Raw genomic sequence first — 24,331 nt, forward strand, 5'->3', positions numbered from 1 at the left:
CTTTGGGCCATGGGCCAACATGGGGCCTGGCCCATAGGACACCTTTATAAGCCTTCAACCATTCCTGAGAATGAATGAATATAGGGAATGTGGGTCTTTCTGTAGGGTAGGAAAATAGAGAGGGTGGAGGTGGAGACGTTAAAAATGTATGCTTTGGATTCCAGGCACAATGAGCAACGTAGTGAGTCACTGAATGAAGATCGGAGTACTGAAAAACGTGAATGGAATATAAGACTGAAAATTATGAAACAAACAACGTTTGAAGGAAAGATACTCATGTGGGTGCATTTGGGCTTTGAATTATATACATATATGATAAGATTATATAAGAATTTTTTTACTAGGGGATTGAGACAAACAAAGAGTAGTGAATCTCTCAACATACTTGTCTTTGTAGTCGATTTTCAAGGATGACATAAAATCATTTCATTGCATCATTTAGAATATCATACCTAAATGAAATCATTATCAAATTTTAAAACATCTTATATTTTTTCATTTCTTATACAACCTTTATCTTTCCCACTTTCTTATCCTTTCTAAATCATCTTATATTTTCATATTTTTATATCTATATTGCGAGTCATAATGACTCGTATCTCAATCTACTATAGTTTTCGTATTTTCATCTCATAATTATTTTCTCAAATACTTAAAATACTTGTAAAAATATTTCTAATAACTTTTCTCAATTTACAATAGGCACTTTCTAGTAGCTTTCCTAAATTTGTAGGAAATTCAACACAACTTGGCTCTATCAATGCAACTTATCTGAACATTGTGTGACTGATAAATGGATAGGTGGATAATGGAAAGTACCGAGGCAAATCTCGCCCGGTCCCCCCCCCCCCCCCCCCCCCCCCCCCCATCTGGCATGTGTGTGTCCTTATTTACATTAGATTTTTTCTATTTTTTTTTAAACAAAAATTCAAATTAAGTTTAGAATCTAATGTCTGTTTCAAATCAAGAAATCATTTCCGGTTAGAATTTACATTTTTTTTTCTGGGTTTTTTTTTTTTTAACCCAGAAGATAAGAAAGGAAAAAAAAAAAATTAAATCCCAACCATTAGATTTACATTAGATTTTTTTTTTTTTTTTTAACAAAAATTCTAATAAAGTTTAGAATCTAACGTCTGTTTTCAAATCAAGAAATCATTTCCGGTTAGAATTTACTTTTTTTTTTTTTCTGGGTTTTTTTTTAACCCAGAAGATAAGAAAGGAAAAAAAAAAAATTAAATCCCAACCATTAGAAACATATATGTTCAAATTGTTTACATGTTGATGTTAAGTTTCATGTCTTACAAAGCCGTATCCAAATTGTTTTCCCGGTGATAATAATAGGAGGGAGATTAAGGTGGTATTTGTTTTTTTGCTTTTTTGCTGAAAACAATTTGTTTTCATAATTTAGATTATTTGTTTTTTTACTTTTTCACGACTTATAATAAATTTTTTACTAAATAGAAAAAGCCAAAATATGTAATTTTTTTTAAATAGAAAAAATAACATATTGATTTTTCTTTACTTTTCAATACCTAATAAAAATAAAATATTAAAAAAAAACAACTTAATATTTAACACTATTAAGCATTAAGATTCTATTTAGAATTGAGTAAAAAAAACAAACACCACCTAAGACTATTCTTCATGATGTGAGGGATTTTGGCTCTATATAACTTCTCCTTTGTCCATGGAGATTAATAATAAGAGATCAGTAGCCAATCTGTAGTGCCAGGAAAATGGCATCTTCAGTTGGTGAGGGTGACAAATATCGGTCTCATTTGGATGGAGAGGAGGAGAAGAACACTGAATGGAGATATGGGGCTCCTCCTAACTATGAGGTTGTGAACAAGCTCTTTGAAGAAGGCAGGACTAAGGTTTGTGGATGTGATTATATATCAATCTGATGAATCTGAGAAACTGTATATGTATGAATTAACTAACTTGTTCATGCATTGCAGATATGGCCTGCTGGATCACTCGAAGAAAAAGTGCAGAATCTTGTGAAGACATGGGAAATGGAGATGTTCCATAAGGTCAATTTGGATGACTACAAAACGACTGATCCCAAAAAATATACTTTCAACCTGAATGGTAATTCCAAAAGCTAGAGATCCACACTTCTTTTATGGGTGTTAATATTTTGGGTTTAAGTATATTCTAACTCACTCTTGATAGGGAGGGAACCTATGAACTATGAAGAGATCATGAAAAATGGAGGCTATAATCCTGTTGGGCTTTGTGGAGCCTAGTTTTGTTTGATCTAGTTTGATGATCCGACTCGAATAATATTGCATGACTTTTTAATGGGAGATTTACTAAGGCATGTTGGGCTCGTTTAGCCCATTGTGGAACCACCTTTTGTAATTGAGGTTTTTTTTTGTGTGGTGTGGTTGCTGTGTTATATATAGAGAAAAAATATTGTAGCCGCTGTGGTTGTACTCTGTATTTTTCCCTGATAATAGTGATATCCCTACAACTCCATGGACGTAGGCAAAATTGCTGAACCACGTAAATACTATCTTGTGCGTGTGATTGTTTTTCTTTGGTGTGTGTTTTTCTCTATTTTTGTTTCTCACAGGTTGGGAATTCGGTTTAATTCCCTACAACTGGTATCAGAGCCTAAGGTTAGGTTTGAGTGGGAGCAATGGCAGAGGAAGTAGGAAAGACATCTGGAATAGAAAAGTTCAATGGCACAGATTTTCCATATTGGAGGATGCAGATTGAAGATTATCTCTATGGGAAGAAATTGCATCTGCCTCTTTTGGGGACAAAACCTGAGAGTATGAAGGTTGAGGAATGGGCGCTTCTTGACAAACAGGTTCTAGGAGTTATTAGGTTAACTATGTCTAGGTCTGTTGCACACAATGTTGTAAAGGAGAAGACCACAACAAATCTGATGAAGGCTTTGTCCGGTATGTATGAAAAGTCGTCTACAAATAATAAGGTGCATCTGATGAAAAAATTGTTCAATTTGAAGATGGCAAAGAATGCATCAGTAGCACAACATCTGAATGAATTTAATACAATCACAAATCAATTGTCGTTTGTAGAAATTGATTTTGATGATGAGATTCGTGCTCTGATCATCTTGGCTTCTTTGCCAAACAGTTGAGAGGCAATGAGGATGGCAGTAAGCAATTCTACAGGAAAGGAAAAGCTCAAGTACAATGATATACGAGATTTAATTCTGACTGAGGAGATTCGCCGAAGAGATGCAGGCGAAACCTCAGGATTTGGTTCTGCCCCAAACCTTGAGACAAGAGGTAGAGGTAATGACAGAAATTCAAACCAGGGTAGATCAAAATCCAGAAATTCTAATCGGAACAAAAGCAAATCTAGATCAGGCCAACAAGTACAATGCTGGAACTATGGGAAAACAGGTCACTTTAAAAGGCAATGCAAAAGCCCTAAGAAGAAGAATGAAGATGATTCTGCTAATGTTGTAACAGAAGAGGTACATGATGCATTACTTCTTGCAGTAGACAGTCCACTGGATGATTGGGTTTTGGATTCAGGAGCTTCGTTTCATACCACTTCATATTGAGAAATCATATAGAATTATGTTGCAGGTGATTTTGGTAAGGTGTATTTGGCTGATGGTTCAACCTTAGATGTTGTGAGTTTGGGATACGTTCAGATATCGTTGCTCCATGGGTCTGTTTGGTTATTGGAGAAGGTTCGACATATTCCTGACCTGAGGAGGAATTTGATTTCTGTTGGACAACTTGATGATGAAGGACATACAATACTATTTGTTAGTGGTACTTGGAAGGTTACAAAGGGAGCTAGGGTATTGGCTCGTGGAAAGAAGACTGGTACTCTGTATATGACCTCATGTCCAAGAGACACAATTGCAGTTGCTGATGCAAGTACTGATACAAGCCTATGGCACCGTAGACTTGGTCACATGAGTGAGAAATGGATGAAGATGTTGTTGTCAAAAGGAAAACTACCAGAATTGAAGTCCATTGATTTTGACATGTGTGAAAGTTGCATCTTAGGAAAGCAAAAAAAGGTGAGCTTCTTGAAAACTGGCAGGACATCGAAGGCTGAAAAATTGGAACTAGTACACACTAATTTGTGGGGGCCTTCTCCGGTTGCATCCCTTGGAGGTTCAAGGTACTACATCACTTTTATTAATGACTCAAGCAGAAATGTATGAGTTTATTTTCTAAAAAATAAATTTGATGTATTTAAAACTTTTAAGAAGTGGAAGGTCATGATTGAGACAGAAATAGGTTTGAAAGTAAAATGTTTGAGGTCAAATAATGGAGGAGAGTACATAGATGGAGGGTTCAGTGAGTATTGTGCTACACAGGGAATTAGGATGGAGAAGACTATTCCTGAGACACCACAACAGAATGGTGTGGCTAAGCGCATGAACATAACTCTCAATGAGTGTGCTAGAAGTATGAGGTTGCATGCTGGACTATCAAAAACTTTTTGGGTTGATGCTGTTAGCACTGCAGCTTACCTGATAAACCGAGGACCATCAGTTCCCATGGAGTTCAGACTTCCTGAGGAGGTTTGGAGTGGTAAAGAGGTGAAGTTTTCACATTTAAAAATTTTTTGTTGTGTTTCTTATGTTCATATTGATTCTGATGCTCGTAGTAAACTCGATGCAAAGTCAAAAATATGTTTTTTCATTGGCTATGAGGATGAGAAATTTGGCTATAGGTTTTGGGATGAACAAAACAGGAAAATCATTAGAAGTAGAAATGTGATATTTAATGAACAGGTTATGTACAAGGACAGGTCAACTGTAGTGTCAGATGTTACAGAGATAGATCAAAAGAAATCTGAGTTTGTCAACTTAGATGAATTGATTGAAAGTACTGTCCAAAAAAGGGGTGAAGAAGATAAGGAGAATGTAAATTCACAGGTAGATCTGAGTACACTTGTAGCTGAAGTTCGCAAATCTTCCAGGAACATTAGACCTCAGCAACGTTATTCACCTATTTTAAATTATCTCATCTTGACTGATGGTGGTGAGCCAGAGTGTTATGATGAAGCCTTGCGAGATGAGAATTCTAGCAAGTGGGAGTTAGCCATGAAGGATGAGATGGATTCCTTGTTGGGGAATCAGACATGAGAATTGACTAAATTGCCAATAGGAAAGAAAGCTTTGCACAACAAGTGGGTATACAGAATAAAGAATGAACATGATGGTAGCAAACATTACAAGGCCAGATTAGTTGTTAAAGGGTTCCAGCAGAAGGAGGGCATTGACTACACAGAGATATTTTCTCCAGTTGTGAAGATGTCAACAATCAGACTTGTACTAGGAATGGTGGTTGTAGAAAACTTACATCTTGAGCAGTTAGATGTGAAGACAACATTCCTTCATGGTGACTTGGAGGAAGACTTTTACATGATTCAGCCAGAAGGGTTCATTGTTCAGGGATAAGAGAATCTAGTATGCAAACTGAGAAAGAGCTTGTATGACCTTAAGCAAGCTCCTAGACAGTGGTACAAGAAGTTAGACAATTTTATGCATAGAATTGGGTTCAAGAGATGTGAAGCTGATCATTGTTGCTATGTTAAGTTTTTTGACAATTCTTACATCATATTACTGTTGTATGTGGATAATATGCTCATTAGAGACAAGGCTAATGGTACATTGAACCTTTCATAGTCAAAGTATGTGAAGAAAGTTCTCAGCAGGTTCAACATGAATGAAGCTAAACCAGTGAGCACACCCTTGGGGAGTCATTTTAAACTAAACAAAGAACAGTCACCGAAGATAGAAGAAGAAAGGGACCATATGAGCAAGGTGCCCTATGTCTCAGCTATTAGCAACTTGATGTATGCTATGGTGTGTACAAGGCCAAACATTGCACATGCAGTGGGATTTGTGAGCAGATTCATGAGTAGGCCTGGAAAGCAGCATTGGGAGGCAGTCAAGTGGATTCTAAGATATCTAAAGGGTTCATTAGATACATGTCTTTGCTTCACAGGTGCAAGTTTGAAACTGCAGGGTTATGTAGATGCTGATTTTGATGGTGATATTGATAGTAGGAAGAGTACTACTGGGTTTGTTTTTACTCTAGGTGGTACAACTATATCATGGGCTTCAAATCTACAAAAGATTGTTACTTTGTCTACTACAGAAGCTAAGTATGTTGCAGCAACTGAAGTTGGAAAGGAGATGATTTGGCTACATGGTTTCTTAGATGAATTGGGTAAGAAGCAGGAGATGGGCATTCTACACAGTGACAGTCAGAGTGCAATTTTTTTTGTCAAAAATTCGGCTTTTCATTCAAAGTCGAAGCATATACAAACAAAATACCACTTTATCTGTTATCTTGTTGAAGATAAACTGGTAATACTTGAGAAGATTTGTGGATCTAAGAACCCGACAGACATGTTGACTAAGGGTGTCACTATTGAGAAGTTGAAGTTGTGCGCAACTTTAATTGGTCTTCTAGCTTGAGGACAGGAGGATAAGTTGCAGGGATGAGAGATTGGAGGATAGCGGTTTGATGTTGGTGATTGAACTAGTCTCCAAGTGGGAGATTTGTTGGGCTTTGTGGAGCCTAGTTTTGTTTGATCCGGTTTGACGACCCGACTCGAATAATATTGCATGACTTTTTAATGGGAGATTTACTGAGGCTTGTTGGGCTTGTTTAGCCCATTGTGGAACCATCTTTTGTAATTAGGGTTTTTTTGTGTGGTGTGGTTGCCGTGTTATATATAGAGAGAAAATATTGTAGCCGCTGTGGTTGTACTCTGTATTCTTCCCTGATAATAGTGATATCCCTGCAACTTCATGGACTTAGGCAAAATTGCCGAACCACGTAAATACTGTCTTATGTGTGCGTTTTTCTTTGGCGTGTGTTTTTCTCTTTTTTTGTTTCTCATAGGTTGAGAATTCGGTTTAATTTCCTACAATAATCCACTGCTACAAACCTCCTTGCCTGAGAATCTCCGGGTCTATAACCCAGCTGATGAAACTGCACAGTCATCTCACCTGGCTTTCACCACAACCTTTCCACGAGGTTTTGCACTGGAGATTCTCCATGTCTATTCTGGGCCACCGGTGATTAAAGGACATGCACCCACTGGAGAAATGGTAGAATTCTTTGGGATGGCAGTCCTTGAGGTACCCTTTAGTAGTACTAAGATCTGCCTTTTGCTTATTGTAGGTTCCTTTTTTTCTTGTATGGCATGGAATTAATTTTCTGTTGTGTTGAAACAGTTGGATGAACGTATGAAAATTGTTAAGGTGGAGTTCTTTTACGACTCTGGTGATCTGCTTGGAGGTCTTGTGAAGGGTCCTACCCTGGATAGCACTGCAGATGGGGCGTCAGCAGGCTGCCCTGTTCTGAGGAACACAGGGTAGCATTACAACAAATTTGTTATGTGTGATGTTTCTGCAGTATGGGGTTGAAATTAAGAGTACAGTTTCACAAACAATAGGCAGCTAAAGATCTTTAAGAACTTTGGTTTCTTAAAATTCCCTTTTTATGCTAGAAGTGCAGATCTCTTGCTGGCTGCATGTTCTAATATCTGTGTGTGCTCTGTGGAAGAAGACATAAATGTATTTGCTCTTGTTCTAGAGAAAAATATGAATCTGTTTGACCGAATCCTTTAATCTTTGTTTAATGGTTCTCCCACCAATTCAATGTAGGATGATTGATTTGGGCATTGAGCTTGTGTATGTTCCAACCCTCCGACTATGTCAAAAGCCGAAAACTTTGTATGATGAATTATAGACCACTACTCATAGTACTACTCCAATACATATTTTACATGTTCAGAAAACGACTTTGATCATCCTACCTAACTATATATAATTTGTCACTATATTGATTCTGATAATCCCACCTAATATAAAATCAAATCATATAAATTGCTTATCTTCAAAGAATTGGTAATAGAATTATGAAGCTGGACTCAGTCCAATTAGAAACAGCAATTTTTAAGTTGTTTGTCTCTATGAGACCATGAATATTCTAATCATGTTAGGTGGTTTTTGCTCATATATAATCACTTTGCATCCCAATTGATGTCAAAGCAGAGCTAATCTTCTCTTGTGTTTTGGAGTGAAAATGGCATCTTCGGTTGTTGAGGGTGATAAGTACCGTTCCTACTTGAGTGGGGACGATGAGAAGAATACTGAATGGAGATATGGTGCTCCTCCTAACTATGATGTTGTGAACAAACTCTTTGAAGAGGGCAGAACTAAGGTCTATGTTGTGTATGCATTCTGTATATATGTTATAGTCATAGACTAATCTAATGTATGAGAAGGTTTCTAATTGATAAATTTGTTCATGTATGGCAGATATGGCCTGCTGGGTCACTGGAAGAAAAAGTGCAGAATCTTGTGAAGACATGGGAAATGGAGATTTTCCATAAGACCAACCCGAATGAATACAAATCACTTGATCCCAAGAAGTATACTTTCAGCCTTAATGGTAATACCAAACTGTTCGACAAAAATTGACAGTTCTTTGTTGTATGTGCTATGTTTTTGTGTTCAAGCAATTTATATACATGATTTACAGGAAGGAAACCGATAAATTTTGGGCAACTCCGCCAACTTGGAGGGGGCTATAATCCATTGATGCTGACCTCCTTGCCTGAGAAGCTCCGGGTCTATAACCCAGCCGATGAAACCGCACAGACATCTCACCTGGCCTTCACCACCGCCTTCCCCCGAGGTTTTGCACTGGAGATTCTCCATGTTTATACAGGGCCACCAGTGATTGTGTACAAATTTAGGCACTGGGGCTTCGTGGAGGGTCCTTTTAAAGGACATGCACCCACCGGAGAAATGGTAGAATTCTTTGGGATGGCAGTCTTTGAGGTACCCTCAATGCTCAAATCCGTCTTCCTATTCTTCTTCTTTGGCATTGAATTGAATTGAATTTAATTCTCCTATTTGATGAACCAGTTAGATGAACATATAAAAATTGTGAAGGTGGAGTTCTTTTACGACCGTGGGGAACTGCTTGGAGGTCTTCTAAAGGGTACTGCCATGGATGGTCCTGCCATTGAGGCATCTTCAAGCTGCCCTGTCCTGAGGAGCACAATGTAGAATGATGCCCTTCCTCCTACATGTGTATACTTTTGTGGCGCCGGGTTGAACGCAAGAGCATGGTTTGATAGTCAATAAGCACTTAAACAATCTCCAGTCCCACCCTCTAGCTTTGGGTTTTCAAGTTGGCTGGCTTGGATCTAATGTATGTGTATATTTTCTGTTTCACAAAGATAAAAATAAGTATATTTCTTAAGATTGTTAAGGTTGCTTGGATCTTCTACTGTACGGAATTCATCCTTCCACACGAAGGTTTTAGTCCGGATGGTATTTATCTCATGGCAAAAAGGCTGAGGCAATGCTTGATGGAAGGCTACGGTCCACATGAATTATAGTGACTGCGTCATCTTCCAATCTGATTAATGGGATTTTTGACAAATTTACACTAAATTAAAAAAAAAAAAAATTGTAAAAAGTGTTAGTTTTAATAAATTTATCAATTAAATTATTATCAACATTCAATAAAAGTCTTGTATCATTATTATTATTATTAATCATGTCTTTGAAAATATGATTTTTATAAAATACACTAAAATCGTATTTTAAGTTATGAGTTTTGTAAAATTCATTAAGATCATATCTTCGAATCATAATTTTAGTAAAATGCATTAAAATCTATGTGGGGCTTTGTTAGTATAAGATCTCATAGATTTGAAAATATTTTTTAAAATATAGTGTTCTAAAAAATGTTTTTTAAAATTATGGTATTTCATTTTTTTTTTTTTTAAAAAAAGCCTGATTTATGACTAGGAGGGGTGTTTTCAATATCATTGCCGAAAAGGGGGACAAAAGAAAAGTCATACCTACAGTCTTTACATTCATTCTAGCCATTTATAATTTCTGCACCATGAATGTTACCACAAGTTTCATATACCATTTTTCTTTAGAGGAGAAAAAAAAAAAAAAGTGGACTTGGTCAATGATTCTTGGCCACCAAACACATCCATTAGCTTGGTGATGACAACGAAATTTCGTGGATTATTCATGGGCAACGAAGTCTAGGATAATGCCAAAAAAAATTGTGGCGGACAGGCTCCCCTGGCCATGTTCAGATCCCAAAAACAAATTCTTTAAGCTAGCTTGATTTGATTTGAAAACCGGTAAGGCTGATTCAGTGCATGGAACCCATAATCGGAGCGTTGACTCAAAATATTACGTTAAAGTACCTCATTTCTAAAATAATGTCCAATCTAATGTATCTGTGCCATATAAATTACCACGTCATAAAACTGTAGTTGGTAACTACGGTTTTATTTTTTAAAAATAATCAAAACCGTAGTCACCAACCATAGTTTTAACTTAAAGTTAAAACCATAGTTGGTGACTACGGCTTTAATTTTAATTTTATATATAAATATATATTTATATATACATTTAACTTTAATTTTTTTAAATAAAATATTATATTATATTGATTTTATATTGATTAAAAATATATAAGTGGTGTAATAAAAATATTTAACTTTAATTGATCTTATTATTTAAAGAATAATAATATATAAAATTAAATAATTGATGTCTTTAATTTGATATAAAAATATATTTTGATAATTTTATGAAAATATTTGACACTACATTCAATATAAATACAATTAGTTATAAATATATTATTTTGTAACCTTGTGCAAAAATTAAAGACAATTATGCACTTGTTCAAAATATAATATGACTTCAAGTGGGTAAATAATTGGAAAATTACTTAAATACAACAATTTTTTTTTTTTTTTTCCATTTTTCTCCTTTCAAAATGGGATCAAAATGGAATGGAAAGGCTTAAAATGTTAAACTTAAAATGTCAACCTAAAAGAATTTGTTTTTCCACTTCTTAAAATATAGAATTGTAGAAAGAAAATACTTTTGTTTATCCAATCAATTCACTATTTAGTTTAATTGTTTTAGTAAATAGATGAAAATGCTTTTGAAATATTTTTGTAAATTCATTGATAATAAGAAAAATGTTTTTTATTGGGTACTAATGGGAGTTTTGGGCAAAAATGATTTCTTTAAAACAGAAAATTCATAAAATAATTTTATTCATAAAATAATTTTATTGTCAAAATAATTTTTAATGTGATGTGTGTCTTATTCATGTGGGTATTCACATCACAAAACAGTAATTGGTAATCATGATTTTTGATTTTTTTTTTTAAAAAAATAGTCAAAATAGTAGTTGGTGATCATAACTTTAAATTTAAACCTAAAACCAATTTTTTAAATTCAAATTTTAAATCACGTGAATGTTCAATTTTTTAAAAATTATTTTGATTGGAGGTTTAGATTGTAAATTTTTTTTAATATATTATTTTTTCTATATCAATATAGTGTTGTTGTAACTAATTAGTTATAAATATAATTAGTTTAAATTTAAACCTAAAACCAATTAGTTTAAATGAATAAAACTAATTGGAAAAGGGGGAAAAGGTAAAGGAAAGTTAAAGCCGTAGTTGGTGACTACGGCTTTGACTGTTTTTTAAACTTAAAGTTAAAACCGTGGTTGGTGACTACGGTTTTAACTATTTTTAAAAAATAAAACCATAATTACCAATTACGGTTTTATGACGTGGCAATCTACGTGGCGCAGACACATTAGATTGGACATTATTTTAGAATGGGGGTACTTTATGGATTTTTTTTTTAAAATGTAGTATTTTGGGTCAAAGCTCCCCATGATCCTAATTGAATAATATTCAATCACTAGCAATCGTTAGTATCCTAGTGTTTTTGGTCTTCTCCTGGACACCGTCCAGATTGATGACTGGTGGCGGCATACTGCAAAGACTATTCTTTCTCGTTTGGTTTTAGTTGTATAATAATAAGATAGTGTGCCACAATAATTAAGGTTGAGCAGCAGACGATACTTTCAGAAGATGGGTGCTTCAGCTGCCCAGGGAGATAAGTACAGGTCTTACTTGTATGGAGAAGGAGAGGAAAACACTGAATGGAGATATGGGGCTCCTCCCAATTATGACGTTGTAAACAAGCTCTTTGAAGAAGGCAGAACTAAGATATGGCCTCCTGGGTCACTAGAGGAGCAGGTGCAGAACATGGTGAAGACTTGGGAGATGGAGATGTTCCATAAAGTGAAGATGGAAGACTTTAAGTCAGTTGATCCAAACAAGTATACTTTCAGCCTCAATGGTGATGGGAAAACTTCTTTCTTCTCTCTTTTTGTTGTCTTTGATTTCTCTTAATAGTTTTGTTAACTTGAAATCCATCAAAGTATTCAGAATTCTTTGGAATTGGATCATGCTTCACAGGAAGGAAGCCGATATCGCTGGAAGAGAAGAGAAAGCTTGGAGGAGGCTATAATCCACTGCTGCAAACCTCCTTGCCAGAGAAGTTCCGTGCTTATAATCCAGATGGTGAAACAGCGATTTCGTCTCACCTGGCTTTCACAACAGCGTTTCCTCGTGGTTTTGCACTGGAGATTCTGCAGGTTTACTCTGGACCACCAGTGATCCTATACAAGTTCAGGCACTGGGGTTATATGGAGGGTCCTTTTAAAGGGCATGCACCCACTGGAGAACGGATAGAAGTCTTTGGGATGGCCATTTTTGAGGTGCTCCTTCAACCTACTCTTCTTACTCCTCTCCTTTGTTATGGAGCTAATTCTCTTATGTCTTGAAACAGCAAGATGAGCATTCAAAAATTGTGAAGGTGGAGTTCTTTTACGACCGTGGAGAACTGCTTGGAGGCCTTCTGAAGGCTGTCTCTGATGGTTCCATGGATGCCACTCCCTCAAACTGCCCTGTCATGAGGAGCACTGGGTAGATAAGTAACAACCAATATTCTGTTGTATACTTGTATGGATGAAGTCTTATGCAGTGTGCCCAGTGCCCACAGTTTCATCCGCAAGTATATCTATGTTCTATTGTGCTAAGTATTCTCTCATGATTATCAACATGTTTTAACAGCGTTTGAAGTAAATAAAGTGAAAAAAATATCATGATCTTCAATTCCAAAATGAACCAATTACTGGAACAGGAAGATGTTTAACATACACATTACATCCATGAAACCTGGATTACAGTCTGTTAGGCAGAATTACAATATGCTATGTTAGTAGTCAGTTGAGCAGAGGATCTGGTGTGATGGTGATGGGGGCAACAAGAAAGCCAACCCATAAGGGCAGGGGTTTCAAACAAAATGCATGCCTAACATCATGAGACATTTCCCAGAATATAGAAAAAGCTCCATAAATCTTGACTTGTCATCTAATGGTGTGATTCTATCACATTTTCTATGCAAACAGCCAAACGAATCTTGTATTTCCATATTCCTAAAAACTGAATACAAAAATTACTAGAAAAACAAGCTTACTGTTATTGTCATATCAAGTATCTATTTGGTGGTGGTTTAGGAGGTTTTACACTGTAACAGGTCAAAAAAGGTTAAATATTAAGGTTACTTTATGAAGCCCAAGGAAGGGATCCTGGATATGGAGCTGCCCCACAGTATTTGAACAGTCCTTCAATTTCAGGGCATCCATTAGGATATGGTATCGTCCGGTGAAAAGGATCACGGCCCAGTTTTTTACGACGAAGTGAACTGGAACACCCATAGGGATCGTCATGGAATTGAGCCATTACTAAAGCTTCACCCTTCATAGCCGCTTCTTTTGAAGTTGATGAAGCTGGGGTGCCTGAGTAGAAGAACCTCGACTCTGGGAACCCAATTGCAGAACGATGTAGATATGCAAATCTCTCCTCCTTGAAATCGTAACTTACAACCTAATTTTCAAATTAATGGAAAATACATATTTAGCAAACAAATTGAGATCTGGTAGAGAATGAAAATCAACATGGAAAAGGGAACAAAGGAAAAAGATGGCTGTAATAAAAATAAATCGTTATATGGAATGAATTGGATTAAGGTATCTCAGAGGAAAGACAGTAATTTTGCACTTCGATTGCAAAACCATAGCTTAGTTCCAATTTTCCACACAATGTATAAGATCCACAAATGAATTTTAAGAATTACTAGTCACAATATTGAAAAAAAGGGAGTTGGAGAATCTTTCAAAGTACAAGTAATTCAAAAAAATGTTTAGACAGCCTATGGTAACTGGTTCTCTGGGTCCAAACAAGTTGAAGGCCTCAGTTGGCTAGTAGTTCTTTAGCTTCTTACAGACAATTGGGCACTTTGTTATTTTTGAATCACTAGTTTTAAATCTAAAGAAAGAAGATAATATTATGAAAATACAATCCTTATTTCCTTTGTATACTTCTATTCTATATCAAATATTTGACAAATCAAGCCAGCAGAACATCTCTAAGAAAATGGGCTTACAGTTATATTGTGAGGGTATGAGCCAGTAAGCTCCCGGAACCGACACACACTAAAGAGAAGATTCTCGAAGCTGTCTCTTGCATGCTCTTCTGTTAGTGCCTTCCATCTGACAGCTTCTTGCTTGCCTATAACCATAATTACAATGTGAAAGGTAAAACAATCAGAAGAAATAAAATGACTTAGCTCTCATGTGGGAATTGAATTTTAACATACAACTGAGAAAAGGGGAAATAGGACTAAGGATGAAAACAAACACATACAGAAACAGAGAGCTCTTGACAAGTGACTATAAAGAACTATTGCAGCGAGGAAACTTATCTAGTATAATTGCAGAAATGAAAATTTTGGCTGTTTCGATTAACAGAAAGAATATCAGCATGCAAGCAATCTTTATCACACCATAAAAAGCCTCAGCTCATAGAAATAACAGAACATGCTTTAGGCATCTTCCTGATATGGTTCTGATATTTGACAGGCATATCATATACACTATTCATTATCGAGAATCCTAGAGATAGGAATTTCAAGTATTAGCAAAGCAGTCAAAAATTTCATTAGCAGTTAACCCAATTTGAATAACAATCAGAAACCAGCTCCAACTCTAGTACAATCACTAAATAATTAAACAGATAAAAGCAAGAAAGAGAACGCCTAGTCCAGACTCTGACTACAGGAGGTTCAGCAATTTTGATGAAAGAAACCAAACCAAATCCCAATAGAAATAACTGCCTTTAAGTTTTCAACATGATTACCTTAAACAATCACAAAAAAATGCATGGTCTGATTTAGAGTTAAAATTTTAGTAACTAAAACATGTCTAGTTGAACCAATTACACTTTTGAGGCTTATGACTGCCATGTAATGCGTTCAAGCTTACAAGAAGGTCCGTTGATGATGACATGCTTACAAGATCTTTCCACTTCGACATTACAGATTCTCTAGGGGCATCTAGTGTATCCAAATTATTGCACATCGTTTAAATTAGGATTGCATCGCCCTGAATCAAGCCAATATGTAAACACTAAAACTGATAAGGGCTTCAGGAGATCATTTCAAACTAATTTTGTTATTTGCTATAAAACTCATACATGGATTTGAGTAAATGCCTAGATGAGCCTAGCTGATATCCTGGAGCTAGACACCAATGCTAGACAAGCCAATGTGGCACATGCTACATTTTTTAAGTACTATAACTAAATCAGTTATTAGGTCTACAAATCTATGAAGTATGGTATTTGCAATGAAAATATTGAAGAGGAAGTTGTAGTAGAAAAAGTAGATCCAATAAAAGTTCTCTTACTAGCAAGGCAGATAGAATATTATATACATAAATAAATAAATAAACAGTAGTTTTTAAAATCAAACAGAAATGATTAAAAAAAAGTTTAGACTGTTCTCCAAAAAAAAAAAGGGATTTTCTACCAACAATATGGTGGAGGTAGTCAATCAATATCCATTAATCTAAAATCTAATTCAAATGAAATACAACACCTATGGTAGGAAGATTGCAACCATTCTTTTTTATGAATAATCAGATTGCTATTTTGAACAGGGAATTCAAAGGGATCAGCTAGGAAGCACACAAGGAATTTTAGCACTTACTCTAGATTCCTAATAATCTTAATTAATCATGATAAATTAAATCAAAGAGCAGATATGTCATGCCAGTAGCCAGCACATCCATGATTGTAACAGAAGTCCCCAAAATGAACATTGAATTAGTCATGTTAACAGTAGTTACTCTTTGGTTGAGGATTAGTTAGAAGCTTTTTAAATTTTTTTTTTTTTTTTTTTTTGCCTACTCTACTGAGCGCAACTCATCAGTCACAAAAATTTTAGTCTTGTTTTAAACAAATGCTAAATGCCTGTTTTTTAGTTTACCGTATTATCCTAACTGGCTGGCCACTGGCAACATTTAGTGGTGGCTTATTGTAAATGATCTCAGGTTTGCACATATAGCACTGATGGAGTGCCTACCTCAATATTATTCTTTAGTAGATACTTGGTTGAGAAGCCTTGTTTCATTCTTTCTCCTTTTTACTATCATACCAAATATGAACTCATTCCTAGCATATTCTTTAAGTCATTTTTCAAGGAGATCCTCAATACCTGTAATTCATTGGTTTGTTATTACTCTCCTGATCAAGCACAACATTTAGAGGCAGCTTAGTATTTGCCTAGGTGCTACTGTTTAGCCATGAAAAAATATGTTCACATACAACACCGACAAGAGCACCTAACTTAGCATTTGCCTTGGTGCCATTGTTTAGCCTTAAAAGATAGCTGGCAATGCCCAATTATTCACCCAAGTGAGAATTTTCCATCGTTGAGTATAAACAGTTTATATTCTAACAACAATTTGGATAAGACAAACAAATATAAATTACCTAGTCAACAAGAATTTGGATGACTTCTATTCAAGATCTCTAAAGAGCTTATAGCATTTGCAAGGAATTTGGCTTAACTGTTCAGCAATGGTGCACCACATTTCAGTACAACTGTTTTCTGACTCATCATCATAAAACCACTCCTCAAAAGAGAAAAAGATGGATTGGCACAAAGATCGGAGAAAGTCATATGTTGCAAAACAATTAAAAAAACATCATTTAAAAGAACAGTCATCAGTTAAAAATAGACCAGCTTTTGGATATGGAAAAGAATGGGGAATGAAAAGGGAGGCCAAAAGTACTTTGGATTCCTTTCTCAAGGTATTTTCAGCATTATCCTTTCCTTTCCCTTCATTCCTCATTCTATTCGAGATCCAACACAGACTCAGGAATCAGTAAATATTTCTACCCTGTTACTCCCTAGCTTCCAATCTCTAAAGAATCAAAAAGGATTTTTTTTTTAAGTTTATGAACCATCCACATTCAAAATAAGTTACCAAAACAAGGAGGAAAAGGAGAGAGACAGGAACTGACCAAACCATCCTTCCGATTCAGCCACAGCCCAGTAACTCTGTGCCTCACTCCGAGGACCAGCATCTTTCCGAGTCTCTCCACCACTAAACAAAAGCAAAGCTCCATCATCTTTTGCTGCAATTTCAACCCCCTCCTTTATGTGGGCCAAAAAGGTTGCAGCTTGACCAGGATGCTTCTGATAAGACTCCAAAAACCAGGAATCCTCCTTGTCAACTTTCCCACAACTACTACTTGTAAACACCGAATGCCCAGCAACCATTACAAGGTTCTGAAGCTTGGTAAACGGATAATCATTGTAACCCATACTCAATTTTTGGTAATTACTCATGGCTCGAAATTGGCTTTCATATACAGATAGAATTATGAGAACTGTGAGCCCAAATGACAGAGAAATAAAGAAGACAACAAGTGGGTGAAGCTTGTAATAGTAGTGAATTCGTGTTCCAAGGGATTTAAGCATTTTGATGGGCTGAAATGGAGAGCTTTTCGGCTTTCTGGCTTTCTTGGTGGATCCTGATTCTAAATCAAAGTCGCCTCTTGGGTAAGCGTGGAAGGACTTGGGACTTCCAGACCCGTAGGAGTGAATATTCATGATAGATTAAATCCAGCTTATAGGTTGGGAAAGTCGGTGAAATCAAACATGCCCAGGCGAAAATTCCTACAGATAATCAATGGGGTCATCAAATCCCTCTTCAAATGGAAAAATCAAGCACCGCTAGGAGGGAATTTAGCGAATCGGAGAGACATTTTTGTGCCATAAAGTGCTAGTTATTTTCAAAAGAACCAAAATGAGAAAAATAATAATAATAATAATTAAAAAAAAAAAAAAAAACTAATCAATTCACAGAAAATCAAGACAAAAAAGCAAATAAATAAATGAGATGGATCATGAAATCAAAGAGAGCACTCACCAGAGATTTGTGAGAGAAAAGATCCACATTCCCGACGACGCTTCCCGTGTTTAGAGGGGAAGACCAACTGATCCGAGTGGTTGACACAGCTTTTATACATACCCCTGATTTCTTCAAACACCCTTTCTTTCACCCCCACAATTTTGGTAATTTGTGGGCATGGCCATGGGGTACTTTTGTCCAATACAAAAAGGACGAATTTGTCTGTGCTCATGAATTGAGAGTGGTAACAATTTATTAATGAAATAGAAACCAAAGACCCAGGCCAAAGTTGATGGGTTACGGAAAGACAACGAAAGAGGAGAATTGTGTTCCCAGGTTTCTTGGGCTTTATAATTGCCCCGATCCCCAATTTTTAAATTAAAAACCTAATCATAAAGTAGAAATTGAGGTGAAATATATTACTTTTCAAAAATTTATAAAATATATTTATTATTAAATAAAAAAACTAACATATCCTCACTCTCGTTCTCTTTTTCAGTCTCTCTCTTTATTTACCTCACATTTTCTCACTTATTTATTAATGAGACCAAGTTAAATGATTTTTCAATCGTTTTTCTTCAATAAATTGAATATTTGATATAAATGGTTAAAAATGATTATTACCAAATGCATTTTTGAATTAAATATTTTTTAAACACTTCACAAATATTATTCTTTTTTTAAAAAAAGAAACTTGTATAATATATAATAAATATTTTTAAGAACTTTAGAAAATATTTTTTAAATACCTTGAAATTTTTCATAATATATAATAAATATTATTCTTTATTTCAAACTTAATTTATTTCTCATATATATTAAACAATTTTTAAACACCTCTTAAAGTATTATTATTTTTTGTTTGTTCTAACTTACAAATTAGACATATGGTGTTTATTATTTCTCATATTATTATAAAAATAATATAAACACTCACATGTGTGTGTGTGTGTATATATATATATATATATATATATATATATGAGAAAATGAGATTAATCTTAATTAGGAAAACACCTAAGAGGGGTTGAATTGGGTTTTTTTAAAAAAAAAAAAAAGTCAAACACAATAAATTCAAGCAAAAGAAATACAAATATAAAGAAATAGAGTTAGAGGAAGCAAACACATATTTTATGGTGGTTTAGCACCCTTTCCCTACATCTACTCTCCTCAAACTCCTAATTGAGCGAGGGTTTCACTATCCTTGAAACTTCAACCAAACTTCCAACATCTTTACACTTGGATTCTAACTCCAATGGGGTCTTACACAATCATTCAAGTATTCACCAACTTGAAACTTTCTATTTACACAATCTCACTTAAAAACAATGGAGGAAACTCTCAACTTAGTTCAATAAAGACTCAAATATAACCAAAATGCTAAGAAGAATGACAAGAGTGCACTAAAGAGTATGCAAGTGAGGATTTAATGCACCAAGGAGAGAATGAGAGATTTTAAGAGAAAAACAAGTAGTTAAACAATTGAATGCAAGTGTTCTCATGCTCATAAATGAAGTGGAGCTTTCAATTTATAGGTTTATAGTCACGAGAGCCAAAATTGTCAAAACGTAGCATCGATTGGTCGAGAATGGGGGTCAACCAATTGAGTAGCCGTTGGGCAATAAATGCATGATAAGTGACCATTAAGCCTCGATTGGGAATACCTACCCATTAATTGGGGAGACTTATCCATCTATTGAGAATGCATAGCTACTGAAAGAGAGAGAATATTTTTTACTGTCGGTTCTCGACTAAGAAGGCTTAACCGATCAACCAGTACCCTAACCAATTAAGCCAGTTGATCAATCCCTTGATCGGTTCACCTACTTTAGCTTGAAAGCCTATTTTCTCTGTTCATTTCACTTCTAACACTTAGGCAATGTCTTTAGGAGCATTAATAAGTTAAACTTAAAACGATTTGCTTAAGGTTTGTATAAGAAAACTCGGGTTTTAATGGAAATTTAACTTTAATGCATAAACCGAGTTTTTAAAAATGCATGAAAATATATGAAAATCATAAGTGCATTCATGCATTCATCTTACTATATTTTCTAAGATTAAAATGTCTTTTATATGTCTTAATCTTGCATTCATTGGGTCTTTTGATAAATTTCTCAGATATTCTTTTGAATTTTCAAATTAAACCTAAAATTCTTTTAATTCAAAATAATTAGAAACTTAATTATGATTTGTTATCATCAAAACACGATTAGGAGAACTCTTGGCTAACAATATATATATAATTAAGTTGATTTTTATATAATATTTAATCAAGAAGACAATATTTTTAAGACAAATTTACCACCCTTCCAATAATTTTACGAGTGTAAATAGGGTAATTGATAGAATATAGATATAAAATAAAACAAATTTTTATACAATATTTAATCAAGAAGACAATATTATTAAGACAAATTTATAACCCTTACAATAATTTTACGAGTGTAAATAGGATAATGGGAAGAATTAAAGTATTCAAGATATTCAAAATTTCTCAATTTCAAAATTACCTAATTGCCCCCACACTAATCCTAAATATTTTAAAATAAAGATTTAAATATTTAAAACCATTAAAATAAATATTTTCATATTAAAGCATTTTTTTATAAAAATAATAAGATAAAAATCATGAAATCTTCAAACTATAATTACAAAAAAAAAAATTTAACTAATTCCATAATTTAAATTAATGATTTTTAAAAAATACAAATGTTACAAAAATAATTTTCTTTATTTTTAATTCCATTTAAATATAATTTTTTAATCTCTATTGATAACAGTGAAATTATGTTTATAAGGGCACAATAGTAAAAAAATATATATTTCATTTAGTTTACTTCAATTTACTTAATAAATAATTCAAATATGATTAATTTTAATTTTATTTCCTATATTTTAATTTAATAGGGAAGGTCTTAATGGCATAGTTTGGTAAGCAAAAAAATAAAATAAAATCGATAATCATTCTAATGTCAAGCTCAAGTTATTTACAAATTGTACAAAACTTATTAGAAGCCTTATACACCCTTTGTACAATTAGTATCTTCCTTGTAATGGTATTCTAGTTATGCCTCCTTCATAACTTATTTGAATGTCTAAACAAAGAACATTGCTAAAACTACAATATGTCTATATATATGGAGTTACAAATTTTGAATGATGAAATTTAAAAATCAGAGTCAAGCGAGTTTTTAAAAATTAGTTGAAATATCCATTTTCGTATATTGATTTGGTCATGGAGCTCCGATGCTCATCCAACAAATCATGATCTTCAACATCACAACGAATTTGGAGCACTTGGATATAGGGTCATAAAGTGTTAATCATGTGATATCAACAATAATTAAATAATACTTTTATTCATCTTGGACAACTTGATTTAAGATTTTCCACATCTTTAGATTATTTGGTTTTTTTTTCCTGATAAATGCTCTATAAATATTATTAAGGTTTGCATTAAGGTTACCATATTTGGGAGTCATATAATGATAAAAAAATTTATTTATATCGATGAATTAAAATTGAGGTGTCATTTTTCTTTTTCTTTTTTTCTCATGTCATATTGAGTTCTTGAAAATACAAGAAGAAAAATAGAGGGGGAAAAAAAGTTTTAGAGCTTATTTGGAAAGTATTTTTAAAAACTGTTTTTTGTTTTTGAAAACAAAAAGCATGTTTGGTGATCATTCTCCAAGTTTTTTAAGTTGTTCTTAGTGTTCTCAAATTCATGTTTTTGAAGAACAATATAAAGTTGTTTTCCTTGTTTTTTATACTGTTAACAATATAAATATGAACATAAAAAAAAATAACATAGGGACAACAAACCCTCAAACCTTCAAACCCTCAAGAAATGCATCATACAACAAATCCAACCAAACCTTAAATCCATTTAACCTCAAACCCTCAAGAGATGTCTTTTTCCATTTCCAACTAAAAAGAATAAATTTGTGATAGTAGTGGTCATAGAGGAGGAGGATGGTGGTGTTGCAATCTAAACTTCGTGCAGCAAAAATGGGTATGACTATGAACAATATTTAGATGAGAAAATATATAAGAAAGAGAATAATATAGGAGAAGGATTGGGAAAATGGAGGTGATGTGAAGATAGAAGGAGATATGAGAAGTATTAGGAAAAAAAAATGTGAGAAAAAAAAAAGATGGAGAAGCTATGGTGATAGGGAACTAAGAAGAGAAAGAAAAGTGCTGAGAAGAAAAAAAAAAGGAAAAAGGATAAAGGATGGGTAGTGAAAAGGGTTAAAAAAAAAAACAAATTTTATAATTAAAAATGGATACATTTTTAAAAATTTAAAATTATGAACATTATTTTTAAAATAGATATAATTTTTTAATTAAAATTTATTTATATTTATTAGAAAACTAAAAGCCCAATAGGGAACACTCAAACGAGGGGTGAATGAGTGATTTAAAAGTTTTTAATAAAGATTTATATGTTATACTCAATTATTTTACCCCAATAGATATTAGGGATCCCCTAAATAACTAAAAGGGTTATACCTAAAATCTTTATGTATATAAAAATATGATTTTTACTTTTTAAGGATACCCTGCGAGATGTTACGAATAGTCAATTCTATCAAATATAGGCAATTCAAACCGAATATTAAATATAAAAGATATAAACTATAAGACACAAGATTTTTTACGTGAAAAACTCTCACACTAACTGTGGAGATAAAAAAAAAAACCACGAGATCTAAGACCCACTAATCTAAATCTACTAAACGAAATCAAGTTACATAGATTTATTTAGCCGCTTTACCTTAAAGACTTACTCTTTAGTACCTACAACTTGATTCACGTCTGCGATGCAACAACCTCCGATTGCTTTAGTGGATAACTTCAATCTCGCTAAAATGATGAAAGTTTTCAAACCAATATTCAAATATCGAATTCTTGAATGAGAGATCAAGAATGGTGTGGCACTTTAGGTTTTCTCTCTAAGAAACCCTCTATAGAGAATAGTATGATATATCTAACCAATTTCCAAAATCTCTTAATGATCTCTAACCCTCAAGGGGTTAATAGGGAGGTATTTATAGACAAAAGCCCGAAGAGTTTCGGTTTTGGAAGAGTTCTAAACCATATTTTTGTGAAAAATATTGACAGAATCTGCATGATTGCTCAAGCCAACTTATCAACCTCTTGAGCGCCTTGAGCGCTTGAACGGTACGATTTGCTTGAGATATCTTAAGTGTTTGAGTCTTCTAGGCCACTTGAACAGTCCTACCATGATTCAAATGTCAATTTTAAAACTTTTAAGTTCAAAACAAAACTAATCATCTTAATACCTCAATGTAGCCTAATTTGTCACAAGTCAAACCTCTTTAGACATACCTATGACTTCTAGGTTGGACAAACAGTAAGGTGGTGTTTGTTTTTTGGCTTTTTACTTAAAACAATTTGTTTTCAAAATTTAGGTTGTTTGTTTTTTTACTTTTTCATGACTTATTATAAACTTTTTACTAAATAGAAAAAGCCAAAATATGTAGTTTTTTCTAAATAGAAAAAATAACATATGAGTTTTTTTTACTTTTTAATACTTAATAGAAATAAAATACTACAAAAACAAACAACTTAACATTTAATACTATTAAGCATTAAGGTTCTATTTAGAATTAAGTAAAAAAACAAACACCACCTAACTCTTGATCTTTAATGAAGAATAAGTCACTATCTAAAAAGACTTTTATGGTCAAACATTAAAAAAACAAAATTGTTAACAATTAAACAAGAGCCAACGTCCTAACATTTACAATATTAAGTTCATAAAAGAAAATACAAAAAAATAAAATAAAATAATCCTTGTTTTATAAAATTGTTTTTTATTCATTGAATTGAACATTTTTTTTAAGGACAAAAAACTGTTTTTTAGAATTCAATTCCCAAACATAATTTTGCTTTTGAAAACAGCAAAAACTATTCTGAAAAACTATTTTTCATAACTATTTTCAAAAACACTTCCTAAATAGACCCTTAATATTTTTTCTCATTCTTTGGTTGTTTATAAATAATGAGGACTCCAAACCCACCACCCTCTTAGCATGCCTATGTTCTTAAACCCATTACACTCTAGTAAGCCAAATATTTGAGGCCAAACACCTTTTTTCAAACATATGAATCTCGTTGGATAGCCTATGTGAAACGATAATACCAACATTGCTACGCTT

General features: G+C 33.8%; 4 protein-coding genes across 6 annotated transcripts; 3 read left to right on the forward strand and 1 right to left on the reverse strand.

The window, feature by feature from the left end:
• The first annotated feature begins 1,719 nt into the window (after positions 1 to 1,719).
• LOC117906233 (pathogen-related protein-like) lies at positions 1,720 to 7,759 on the forward strand. Its single transcript, XM_034819207.1, has 5 exons — positions 1,720 to 1,874; positions 1,959 to 2,091; positions 2,176 to 2,220; positions 6,891 to 7,102; positions 7,199 to 7,759. The coding sequence occupies exons 1-5, from the start codon at positions 1,737 to 1,739 to the stop codon at positions 7,340 to 7,342; spliced, it is 672 nt and encodes a 223-aa protein (XP_034675098.1). The 5' UTR covers positions 1,720 to 1,736; the 3' UTR covers positions 7,343 to 7,759.
• A 238-nt stretch (positions 7,760 to 7,997) lies between these two features.
• Positions 7,998 to 9,259, forward strand: LOC117906232 (pathogen-related protein-like). Of its 2 annotated transcripts, none has more exons than XM_034819204.1 (4): positions 7,998 to 8,189; positions 8,288 to 8,420; positions 8,511 to 8,812; positions 8,900 to 9,259. In XM_034819204.1, the coding sequence occupies exons 1-4, from the start codon at positions 8,052 to 8,054 to the stop codon at positions 9,041 to 9,043; spliced, it is 717 nt and encodes a 238-aa protein (XP_034675095.1). In that variant the 5' UTR covers positions 7,998 to 8,051; the 3' UTR covers positions 9,044 to 9,259. The 2 variants fall into 2 exon arrangements, with proteins under 2 accessions (XP_034675095.1, XP_034675096.1); XM_034819205.1 differs by having other exon boundaries at positions 8,927 to 9,259.
• Positions 9,260 to 11,858: 2,599 nt separating this feature from the next.
• On the forward strand, positions 11,859 to 12,999 carry LOC117907024 (pathogen-related protein-like). The gene is made up of 3 exons (XM_034820350.1): positions 11,859 to 12,181; positions 12,301 to 12,602; positions 12,674 to 12,999. The coding sequence occupies exons 1-3, from the start codon at positions 11,911 to 11,913 to the stop codon at positions 12,812 to 12,814; spliced, it is 714 nt and encodes a 237-aa protein (XP_034676241.1). The 5' UTR covers positions 11,859 to 11,910; the 3' UTR covers positions 12,815 to 12,999.
• A 224-nt stretch (positions 13,000 to 13,223) lies between these two features.
• LOC117907023 (uncharacterized protein C57A10.07) lies at positions 13,224 to 18,302 on the reverse strand. 2 transcript variants are annotated; one of them, XM_034820348.1, is made up of 4 exons: positions 18,165 to 18,302; positions 17,254 to 17,911; positions 14,333 to 14,457; positions 13,224 to 13,773 (listed from the first exon to the last, which is right to left on the reverse strand). In XM_034820348.1, exons 2-4 carry the CDS (start codon positions 17,843 to 17,845, stop codon positions 13,453 to 13,455), a joined length of 1,038 nt encoding a protein of 345 aa, XP_034676239.1. In that variant the 5' UTR covers positions 17,846 to 17,911; positions 18,165 to 18,302; the 3' UTR covers positions 13,224 to 13,452. The 2 variants fall into 2 exon arrangements, with proteins under 2 accessions (XP_034676239.1, XP_034676238.1); XM_034820347.1 differs by having other exon boundaries at positions 17,254 to 18,017.
• Positions 18,303 to 24,331: the final 6,029 nt, after the last annotated feature.

The sequence above is a fragment of the Vitis riparia genome, chromosome 18 (assembly GCF_004353265.1).
Source record: "Vitis riparia cultivar Riparia Gloire de Montpellier isolate 1030 chromosome 18, EGFV_Vit.rip_1.0, whole genome shotgun sequence".
In the NCBI taxonomy this organism is placed as follows: Eukaryota; Viridiplantae; Streptophyta; class Magnoliopsida; order Vitales; family Vitaceae; genus Vitis; species Vitis riparia.

Excerpts from the sequence above, each read along its gene's own strand:
- LOC117906233 (XM_034819207.1), top strand. The coding sequence starts at position 1,737 with ATGGCATCTTCAGTTGGTGAGGGTGACAAATATCGGTCTCATTTGGAT. Across the intron at positions 1,875-1,958 it reads TTGAAGAAGGCAGGACTAAG|ATATGGCCTGCTGGATCACT; the intron begins GTTTGTGGATGT and ends CATGCATTGCAG. Across the intron at positions 2,092-2,175 it reads ATATACTTTCAACCTGAATG|GGAGGGAACCTATGAACTAT; the intron begins GTAATTCCAAAA and ends CACTCTTGATAG.
- LOC117906232 (XM_034819204.1), top strand. The coding sequence starts at position 8,052 with ATGGCATCTTCGGTTGTTGAGGGTGATAAGTACCGTTCCTACTTGAGT. Across the intron at positions 8,421-8,510 it reads GTATACTTTCAGCCTTAATG|GAAGGAAACCGATAAATTTT; the intron begins GTAATACCAAAC and ends CATGATTTACAG. Across the intron at positions 8,813-8,899 it reads TTGGGATGGCAGTCTTTGAG|TTAGATGAACATATAAAAAT; the intron begins GTACCCTCAATG and ends TTGATGAACCAG.
- LOC117907024 (XM_034820350.1), top strand. The coding sequence starts at position 11,911 with ATGGGTGCTTCAGCTGCCCAGGGAGATAAGTACAGGTCTTACTTGTAT. Across the intron at positions 12,182-12,300 it reads GTATACTTTCAGCCTCAATG|GAAGGAAGCCGATATCGCTG; the intron begins GTGATGGGAAAA and ends CATGCTTCACAG. Across the intron at positions 12,603-12,673 it reads TTGGGATGGCCATTTTTGAG|CAAGATGAGCATTCAAAAAT; the intron begins GTGCTCCTTCAA and ends GTCTTGAAACAG.
- LOC117907023 (XM_034820348.1), bottom strand. The coding sequence starts at position 17,845 with ATGAATATTCACTCCTACGGGTCTGGAAGTCCCAAGTCCTTCCACGCT. Across the intron at positions 14,458-17,253 it reads TGAATCGGAAGGATGGTTTG|GCAAGCAAGAAGCTGTCAGA; the intron begins GTCAGTTCCTGT and ends TTATGGTTATAG. Across the intron at positions 13,774-14,332 it reads CATACCCTCACAATATAACT|GTTGTAAGTTACGATTTCAA; the intron begins GTAAGCCCATTT and ends TTTGAAAATTAG.